Below are 10,861 nucleotides of genomic sequence, written 5' to 3'. Positions count from 1 at the left end.
TGTCTATAGCTAGGTACAGAGTATCTATAGCTAGGTACAGACTGTCTATAGCTAGGTACAGAGTGTCTATAGCTAGGTACAGACTGTCTATAGCTAGGTACAGAGTGTCTATAGCTAGGTACAGACTGTCTATACAAATCTGTGCTTTTGCTAATGCTACTAAGTTGTCGATGTAGTAAATGCTATGTTAAAGTAGCCAATTTTCTTAGCAATAGTAGTCACAGTATTCAGTCATCTTAAAAGCAAAGCATCTCAGTTATTTCAATGAGTGTCTAAATAAAATGTTGTGCATCCATACAGTGGAATACTATTTTATAATAAAATAAATAAGGTACTGATCTATTCTATAATATTAATACACCATGAAAACATTGTGTTAAGTGAAAGAAACCAGGCACAAGAGAATACATTATATATTTCCATTTCTATGAAATATTTTGAAAAGTCAAGTTTATGGGACAGAATGTAGGGAAATGAACTAACAGGAATGAGGCTCATTTTTTAGCGTGAATAAATACATTAATGGTTGTGATAATGGCAAAACTCCAAGGACACTAACACACACACACACACACACACACACACACACACACACACACACCCCTAACACTGGTCAATTTTATGTGGTATATAAAGTTATACCTCAAAAAGGTGTCAAAACAAGAGAATTGTGAAGTTTCTGTAGCCAGCTCAATGTCCAGAATCACAGGTTTTTATTCTTTTCTATTTTAAAGGTCATTAATGACATAAATACACCTTTTCTCAAACAAGGGGAATTTAGAACTGGAATAAGTCTCAGTTGGACTGCCGAGGAGAAGGTCTGAGTGGAAGTGGATATGGTCGTGTCTTCCTTTGATCCTGCATGACCCTCAGCGGACAGAAACCTAGAACTTCAGTCTGGGAGAAGCTCAAGCCTTTCAACAGCCTCTGCACTGAAAGGATGCTGGCAGCGGTAGCACCAGGAACACCAGAGTCTAGTCCCCATTTTTGGCTTGCAGACATGTCATCACTCTATGCTGCACACCAGAGTGTTTACAGTCTAAATCACATACAGAGCCACTCTTATCTCAGACAACCATGCTGTCTGCATCAACATAAGATAAAACGGTGTTCATGAAAGAAGTATGCAGTTTAAATGTAGGCTGAAGTCACACTTGGTTAAATAAAACTTCACATTCTTTCTCTATTACTGGGTTGTTTATTTTACATTTACCAATGCAAGCATCAGTTTCATCTTCGCACCTTATCCCATGAAGATTGTATGTTAGAAGACTGATGGTTACTTCCTATCTAACCAAACGACAATTATCTTAGTGTTTACGGATGTGGTAGACATTTATTGTCTTCTTGAACCTAGTTCTTGTCTGCTGTATTAGCTGTATTCTACTTATAGAAAGTAAGGTAACTAAGGTCACTTTTGTTAGACAAGATAGTTATGATTCAAATAAAGGATTTGTCACAGTGGGTTTTATTTCTGTTCACGTGATGAACAAACTTCTCTGGCTGTGTGCTTGTATATACTGGGAAGAGTTTGTAAGGTTTCTGGAGAACTGTTTAAGATACTTGGATTGGATTTTTCAATTCTGAGTCAGAGAAGAACTCTGAGGGACCACAGGGGCTAGAACTGTCAGAATTTTCTTCTTTTGAGGTGGAGTCTTGCTATGTGACCCCAGCTGACTTTAAAGTCTTGGAAGAACACAGCCTTAGCCTCCCTTACTGGTTACATGCAGCCACTATTTCTGCATGAGACTTTTATTTTTGCAGGGCTAGACATTGAGTCTTTTGCATGTTAGGCAAGTACTACTGAGCTGCACTATGAATTCACAGGACTAGAACTGTCAAACACAGTAATAAACTGAAACAGTAATAGTGAGTAATAGTGAACTGTGGGCTAAAAGTAAGGAGAACAATTTCCATGAACAATTTCCTTCATGTGGACTATAAATTTCTTGGATTATAACATATATGTATGTATAAAGTTTCTAACATATATGTATATATTGCTACTATATACATATATTAGATATATGTAGATTACCTTAAAGATGTGTGCTTTGAGAATGTGATGTCCTAGTTCAATAGTCTGCTGTCGGTTTAGTTTCCCCTCTTGGCGGGAGAACCAGAAGGCAAGTAATGTGTGGCCACTCCTGCAAAGAAAGAGAGTCATCTTAGAAAACTTAATGCCTCAGTTTTACCTTGACTATTCAGGTCCAGCCATATCTTTAATAAAACTAGGTACCATTCAGTTAGCATCTTGAGGAAGGACATTTGTTACTAGGCAAGTAACATGTTTGGACATTGCAAAAGCCATTTCCAGTTGACTTTTCCCATTCCTCGTACAGACAACATTAATTGATTTTCATTTCTATTGTTTGTTCATGTCAGCAACTCTTCATCATCGCCCCTCAGACTCTGTACTCATTCTGTATTCTCAGTGAACTAGTTCATTAATCCTCATACAACCACAATCTATCTATTTTTTTTTTCTATTTAGACTTCTCTGCCTATGGTCTTAGTTTTAGAGATGTTTATTGGATTTCTCCATTTGAAATGTCCCTTGGTACCTAAACTCATCATGTTGCAAAATAGACTGATGTCCTCTTCCTAGAAGTCTTCTCTGCCAGCTAATAGAGTAGAATACTTTCTTTTTGATGCCACCAGTAGACATGTCTTATCTCTAGTACAGTATTGACCACACTGTTACATGCTTTCTCTTCCAGTAGACTTGAGTTTCCTGATGGCATCCACTCCCCCATGTTATGTCTCTGATAACAAACTCCTAATCTGTTTAGGAGAGAAAAAGGCCTCCTCCCAACTCCTTCAATATTGTCAGATCTGCCCATGGTGTCATTGGCCCAAGTCATGTGATCAGCTGGCATGAGGACAAGGCCAAAATCAGGGCTAGGCTAAAAAGTAACAGAAAAACTGAGCCTGAGCCCTGACTGTGTAGCATCTAAACTGCTCTAATTTTGGGTTACTTTAAATAAATCCATTATTTTTTGGTGTTTAATCCTTTTATATTGGAATCTTGTGTTCTGTCATAGCTCAAAAGTTTCCCAATGATAGTATTAAGTGTTAATCCCTAACCCCCCCCACCACAAAATTATCTGTAATGCTAAAAAGCAAACCTAGGACTAAACACTTTGCCACTGAGCTACACTCAGTCCAGTGATTTCCTTCTTTCCTTTCCTTTTTTTTTTTTTTTTTTTTTTGGTTTCTTTCTATTGATATAAGGTCTCATGTAGCCTAGACCTCAAAACCCATTTTTAATTTTTAAATGTATGTACGTATGCATGCATATGTGTATGATGCATGTGAAGGCTAGAGAACAACATGTAGGAGTCACTTCTCTCCTGCCATGTAGGTCTTGGTGACCAAACTCAGGTCATCCATCAGGTTTGGCAACTAATGCCTTTACCCTGTGGCCATCTCACCAGCTCAACCTTGAACTTCTGATCCTGACTCTACCTCCTGAGACCCGTGTACAGGCGCGTACTACCATACCTGGTTTATGTGATCCTGGGGATCAGTTCCAAACTTTCCTACGGACTAGGCAAGTACTCACCAACTGAGCTATATCCCCAGGCATACATTCTTTTAAATGTCAACATTTAAAATTTTTAATTAAAAAAAAAAAGTCAATTTCTGGGCATAATGACATACACCTGAATACTAGCACCTCACTAGACAAAGAAGATCACATGTTGGGGGCCTGTGATGCCTGGGCTATACAGCAAGATTGTCTCAAAAAACAAACTAACAAACAACAAAACATATCAAGCAAACAAAAACAAACAAAGAGGGAGTGAAGACACTAAATTATCTTTCTCCCTCTTTCCTTCTTCCTCCCTCTTTTGAACCTGGAGACTATGAGGTGGGTCAGTTTCCACTTTATAGATATAAACCATCCCAGAATCTTCATTTCAGGAAGATTTTGAAAGAAATCCCAAATTTGTCTTCACAGATTTTCTAAACTGCATGAATGCTACGTTACCTTGTTTAACCACACAAGGTTAATCACATGGGAAAGAAATGATTTAGCTGGAAGGATGCCCAGACAAGTTTAATCTGTGTGTAATCATTACTATCATCTTGAGGTCCGAGCACAGGGGTTTCACCCTTCAGTCATCTGAAAATGCCCCGAACTCTCACAGAAAAGAAACTGAAAGCCCCACTTTGTCGTCAGTCTGGGGTGGCAGAGCTAGGAAGTGAGAGGTGACAGAGGCAGAGGCCTCAACATTCCATTCAGCTAGTAATAGCAGAGTTACTGGAGCTTTCCTGGTGTAAGTTTATTTTATTTTATTTTTTTGGTTTTTCGAGACAGGGTTTCTCTGTGTAGCCTTGGCTGTCCTGGAACTCACTCTGTAGACCAGGCTGGCCTTGAACTCAGAAATCCATCTGCCTCTGCCTCCCGAGTGCTGGGATTAAAGGCGTGCGCCACCACGTCTGGCAGTATTATTATTATTTTTAAGTGACTCATCCATGACTGTATAATTGTGATGACAGCTCCTGGATGCAGGCCTCTGATCTACTTCTTAGGCTTTAAGAGTCATGAATGAGAATCCATGTCTACTGTGATTATAGAGGTAACAAAAAAGCCTGTGTCGACAGTGAATGAGATTTTCAGTTAAGACAGAATTGGCTTTGTCCTAGTGATTTCTTTTATTTATACTGTAGTACTTGAATTCTTCCACTGTGCATCTGCACCTAGAGATAACAGTGTTACTGCACCGTTGATTGGTCACTGAGCATATGAATAGCACACAATATAGATGAGATCAGGGTGACATTGTCATTCATTTATTTTTGAATAGAAACATGGCAAATTTTTATATATAAAAAAAAAAAACCAAAGACTTTGCTGGCCCTGTACCTGTAGTTCTACCAACCATTCAAGAAGCTGAGGCAGGAGGATTACAAATTTAAGATGTTATTTTCTTGGCTCCTAGTTCTTTAACATCATTGGTAGCTTTTTTAGTTGTAAAGTAATGTGATTTTTTTTCTCTTAGCCTATGATATTTTTCTTTCTCTTATATTTTTCCTTCCAGCATTAGGCCTTATTTGTGTTCTTATTAAAGCTATCTCCTTGGGATCTATACCTACACTGAACTTCCATAGTAAAATTAACAAAGACTTGAAAACTTACCTTTAAAGTAAAGGCTGTGTGGTGGTGGCTCATACTTTTAGTCCCAAAGCATGGGAGGCAGAAACCTCTGAGTTTAAGACCAGCCTGGTTTACAGAGAGAGTTCTAGGGCTATACAGAGAAACCCTGTCTTAAAAAAATCAAAACTAAACATCACAAACCTTAAAAACAAAACAAAACAAAAAACCCAACAACAAACTCTACAACAATAACAAAACCCAACTATTTCTTGACAACTGTGACAATATGCAGGTACTTTTCCCATTTCTTCTAGTGATGTAATGTCTTTTCCTATCTTTTCCTCCTAGGTAGCTCTTGTCTCCTGGTTTAAACTTTCACCTCAATGTACAGACTCCCACAGAGACATCTCAAATATGGAAGATCTCTACCTCCATCACTGTCAAATGAAAGTCATCTTTTGAAGTTGGAGCTTTTCCTTTAAAACAAAGACTTTAAGACTAATTTTTTTTTTAAACATGGCCAGATAGGCATAAAACCAAGTACCACTTTTCCTCCTTTAACTTCCTCACCTAGGTAATTGTTAAGATCGCCACGGTTCCCACTCTGTATTTCAGTGTCTACTCACTGGCCCATTCTAACAATATACTGCAAAAGTTCATCAAAATCTTGCTAAAAATTCTTCAATAACTTATACTTCCTTCAGTATTCCCTTTTAAAACTCTGCTCTGATTAGCTTCCATTGTCAACTAGACTTATCCTAGAGTCACTTGAGAGCAGGCCTCAGTTTAGAAACTGGCTACATCATTCTAGCCTGTACATCTGTGGGCAGTGGTGGTGTTTGTCTTGATTACTGTTTTTCTAGCTGCCTGCTGGCTCTCTCTACCTTCATCACTGTCAAATGAAAAGTCATCTTTTGAAGTTATCTTGATGTGGGAGGGCCTTAGGTAAGTGGCTCGAAGTGTATAAGGAAAGCTTGCTGGGTATAAGCCAGCATTCAAGCCTACCAGCAAGGAGCACTCTTCCAAGTTGTCCGCTGTACATCCTTGGCTGTGTGTTCCTTGGTCAGATGTAATACTGTGTGGAATGGCAAGCAGGCCTGCTTTAAAGTTCCTTCCCAGAGTTCCCTCGATGATGGACTAACCTGGAAGCTGAAATAAACCCTTTCTTCCCCTAAGTTGAGTACTTCTCACAGAAGCAGAATGAAACTAAAACAAATCCTTAGCATGTTATTCAAAGAATATTCAAAGCCTGTTCTCAATCAGGCTTTCTACTAATCTCTATTGGAATAGAAACCATGTTTTTCATATCACTACTTCTAAGCAACTAAGCAGTAACACTTTAGACTTGTATATTATGGTTTTCAAAATAACAACTTCTAGTGTATCCTAAAAACACTATAAGCATAGGAGTAATGTTACTTCTCTCACTTAATGTAACATGAAAAAGAACCCACCAGTATAAAAGACAACATATCTATTTGTACAGTATCTTTTTTTTTTTTTTTGGTGACAGGGGTTCTCTACATAACCCTTGCTGTCTTGGAACTTGATCTGTAGAATAAGCTGACTTTGAATTCATAGAGATCCAAGTTTCTGCCTTCCAAGAACACTGAATTATTAATATAATTAAAATCATTAATCATTTATGTTGACAAATTTAGATGTATTTATCTTTATTTATGTGTATGCACGTGTGCCTACATGAGTTTATGTGTACTGTGTGGCCCACAGAGGCCAGACGGTGTTAAGAGTCTCTGGGGCTAGAGTTACAGCTCTTTATGAGCTGCTTAATATAGATGCGTACAACCAAACCTGGGCCTTCTTTAAGAGCAATAAGCAGCTCTTAACTGGTAAGCCATCTCTCTAGCCCCATGTCAACAACTTTTAATTAGCATTTTGGGAAACAGTGAATTAAGAAATCAAGTAGAATGAGCTCTGTTAAGTGTGATTTTAGTTAGTTATATATCTCTCTAATTGAAAATTATGGCATCAAGCTCGACTTTAATATAGTTTCAAAAGTGGTTTGAAGACTATGGGGTCAAGGAGGGATAGTGATCTCCAACTTGTGATTTTCCACTCTCAGCCTCCTAAGTACTAGGATTACAGCTATAATCCACCATGATGCCTGTTATATTTGATTTTAGACAGTTTAGGAGAGAAGCAATCACAGGTCAGAATTAAGGATTGTTCCTCCCACCCCATCCACACTCTCTTTTCTTCTTTTTCCTGATACACATGGGATGGTGAGAGAGGCAGGTCATTTTCTGTTTTCACTTGCAGGCACCAGGAGCCCCTTGATGCACATTACTGAAGACAAAACAAACTCACCCTTGTAACTGAGGTACAAGGAGCTACTGTCATTTGATGACTTGATTTTCTATGCCTAAGAGTTCAGAGAAAAACTCTTTCTCAAGTAAGGATCAGTCTGCCTCATTCCTATTTAACTGTTTAATACATTATTACAATGGCACTGTATTTGTTTTTCTAATAGATTTTCACTTTGTACTCCAGGGAGATACCTAATCTTGAAGTTTTTATTTGTAGAAATGAAATATGCTAACAAGTGAATCTGAATATTTCAGGCATGGGTGTTTGCTCATCATTATAATACTGGTCAGTTGTGTGTAGGTGTATTAATTTTCTTAGCTTTTATGATGACAAACTCAAAGACAAAACTTTAAATGTTTCAGAAAACAAGACTCGGATGCTTTGACATTCTGTGTGATAGTCAGATGTGACAAAATTCTATAGTTATAGCTAGCTGGTGACATACCTATCTTAATATGGGTTGAAATAGTATGAAGTATTGTGGAATGCTTTTATATTATAGAGGCAAATGTGAGATTTACTTAGGGAGACCTACTGAGGTAAGACTATGCAGAGCTGGCTATCACCTACAAGGTCATACTTTCTTCCCACAGCCAAGACTTGCTCTTGGGAAGTGGCTTTGCATTCAACAAAGAGTGAGGAGAAGGAGTCACATGAAGGAGTTATGCTTAATGAAATGTGGAGAGAAAGGATATTCATTACTTTAGATTTGGCCCAGAAAAATCTGTTCCTGTCCTTTATCTGTCTTCTCCACTGTGTTAACAGATAACAACAAGCAGATCCCAATGAACAGTGTGTTAAAAAATGGCAGAGTTTCTATTAGACCAGCCCCCCCAAACAAACAAACAAACAAACAAAAACCTGTAGAACAGATGTCTTCCAACCATATAGTACCTCTGGATTTTTGTGAATGGAAAATAAATTTCTACTGGGAAAACCGGAGATTTTAGCATTTATTTTTAGCAGTTACCAGTGTAAAATTGTTGAGAGACTGATTATAGAGAGATTGCCAGACAGACAAAGCAGGAGTAAGAATGGACTGGAGATTTCAATGTCAGTGAAATAAGCAGAAACTAAAACACTATCTTCATATGTTAGCTTTCTGGAAATAAGCTGAAATCATACCTTACCAAAAGACTGTTCAGAGACTGTCATGGGATCAGAAGAGGAGCTCTTGTGTTTTATGACAGTGGTCATTTTCTACCACTATTAACCAATCAATACAAAAGGCTCCCTATGTCTAACAACTGCCACTTATACCTGTAAACATAAAATCATTTTTCAAATTACAAGACAGCTAACACACAGGAATGACACTGCTGCAGCACCAACAGGTTCTCTTCCACAGCCTACCATGAATGAAAGGTAAAGAGGGAAGTTGCTTCAAATGACTGTTCCTCCTGTGTGTGGTCTCTGTAATCAGAAGACAGTAATTCACAGGATGGTACGATAAAACACTATTTTCAGTAAGAGACATTCATGTCACAAGGCAGTCATTGCTTTGGACATGAAGGAGCCAGTACTTTTGCTAAAGACCCACATGCCTTGGCCTGTCTTACTTTCTATCAGGTGTAAGAAAACAAGGTATCACCTTCCTCCGAGTATATTCTGTAGCTCCCAAGCCTAAGTAGAAATATAACAGGGGAATTTAAAAGACTTTCAGCACTCTCCTCCTGCTGAAAGTCTTTTAAATTCCCCTGTTATATTTCTACTTAGGCTTGGGAGCTACAGTGACTTAGGTTCTGCACCGAAGTCTACCTGCATTATTGCTGGGGAAGCTGTATTTTGTGCTGTCGGTTCATAATCTAACAGTGGCAATCAGCACAGCATGAAATTTGCATGCATTTTGGTAAGAATTGTGGAGCACTGAGGATATATGTAAATTTGATGCAACACAAGACTTCTGCCCTGTCTGGGGGTAGGGTTAGTATTAATGTTTTGTTCTCTATTTTTATTTGCTCAAGAGCTGGACATGCAAAAACTGTTACAGTGAAACACAGTATATCATCATTGGGGTAGTGTATAAGCCTCAGGGACAGCATGTTATGGACCCCTGTATCCACTAGATAATTCACAGAGGCTCTGAAAATAACTAAAAACTAAGTCTAAAAGGAAGACAGAACACCATGTAGACTGATGTATTTGTTTATTTATTTATTTTGTCGGAGTATGTGTGTGTAGGTGTGAATGTAGTGACACTTATGTGGAGGTCTGAACAAAACTTGAAATCGTCAGTATTCTCTTCCCCACCGCTTGATTCCTGCAGATGAAACCCAGGTTCTCAGGCTTGGAGACAGGTGCCTTTGCCCTCTGAGACATCTCTCCAGCTCAAGCATTATGATTCTTACTAGTTTTATGTCATATGATTCCACATCTGTAGCAATGTCTGTGTCACTGGTGATGTATGATGTGTATTGGTCCTACATTGGCTGTGAAATTGCTCTGTGCAGCTTGGTAAACCAAAAATAGAATAAAGCTTCTGAAAAAGAAAAAAAAAAAAAAAAAAGACTTTCAGGTAAGTTCAGAAACATATTTGTTCTGCTTAGCTAAGCCAACATTATATCCCTGGGCATGAAAGGACCTTAAGTTGGCAGTCAGATTCACTGTTTCTTTTTTCTTTTTCAGAACTTTCTTTTCACTGGTATATAAACATTGACATTAAGCATATTCACTACATTTTTCTCTAGCAGTTTCAGGGCAGCAGGTCTTATGTTGAGGCTCTTGATCCATTTAAAGCTAAGTTTTGCAGGGAGAGATAAGGATGTAACTTCATTTTTCTGAATGCTGAAATCCATGTTTCCTAACAGCGTTTGTTGAAAATTCTGTCTCTTCTCCAACAGGTATCTTTGTAAAAAATCAGGTATTTGTAGTTGCGTGGAATTATACTTGGGTCCCCTGTTTGATTCCATTGATTTATCTATGTGCCGGTTTTTGTGTAGGTGCCACAATGGGCTTTTATTACTACAGCCCTGTAGGATAATTAAAATCAGGTATTGTGATAACTCCTGCAGAAATCTTGTTGTTCAACATTTCTTTGTCCTTGGTCTTTTGTATTTCCATGTAAGTTCTGATTTTTTTGAACTTGTGAGGATTTATTGGAATAGCATAAATCTGTCAGTTGCTTTTTCCACAAGATTAAATTCTTCTGATCTATGAGCACAGAAGAATTTTATTTTTTTTTCTTTCCATCTCTTAGTGTCTTTCTCAATTTCTTTCTTTAGTGTCTTAAAGTTTTCATTGTAGAGGTAGGTTTTTTATTTCTTTGGTTAGATTTATTCAAAGGTAGTTTATTATTTTTTTGTAGTTACTATGAATGGAATTGTTGCCTTGATTTTTTTCAGTGTTTGTCACTGGTACACAGGAAGACTACTGATTTTTTGAGTTAATTTTGAATGCTGCTACTTTTCAATTTTTTTTTAAAAAAGATTT

General features: G+C 37.8%; 1 protein-coding gene across 6 annotated transcripts in view; it reads right to left on the bottom strand.

The window, feature by feature from the left end:
• Positions 1–10,861, bottom strand: part of Tanc2 (tetratricopeptide repeat, ankyrin repeat and coiled-coil containing 2) — a 309,788-nt gene that overhangs the window by 44,477 nt on the left and 254,450 nt on the right. For all 6 annotated transcript variants that reach the window (XM_021213586.1, XM_021213585.2, XM_029545901.1 and 3 more), the window contains one exon: positions 2,039–2,147. In XM_021213586.1, coding sequence (XP_021069245.1) covers positions 2,039–2,147 — 109 coding nt within the window. The remainder of the gene's footprint in view (positions 1–2,038; positions 2,148–10,861) is intronic.

Source organism: Mus pahari, chromosome 14, assembly GCF_900095145.1.
Source record: "Mus pahari chromosome 14, PAHARI_EIJ_v1.1, whole genome shotgun sequence".
Classification (NCBI taxonomy): Eukaryota; Metazoa; Chordata; class Mammalia; order Rodentia; family Muridae; genus Mus; species Mus pahari.
This window is presented reverse-complemented; position numbering and strand designations above follow the sequence as displayed.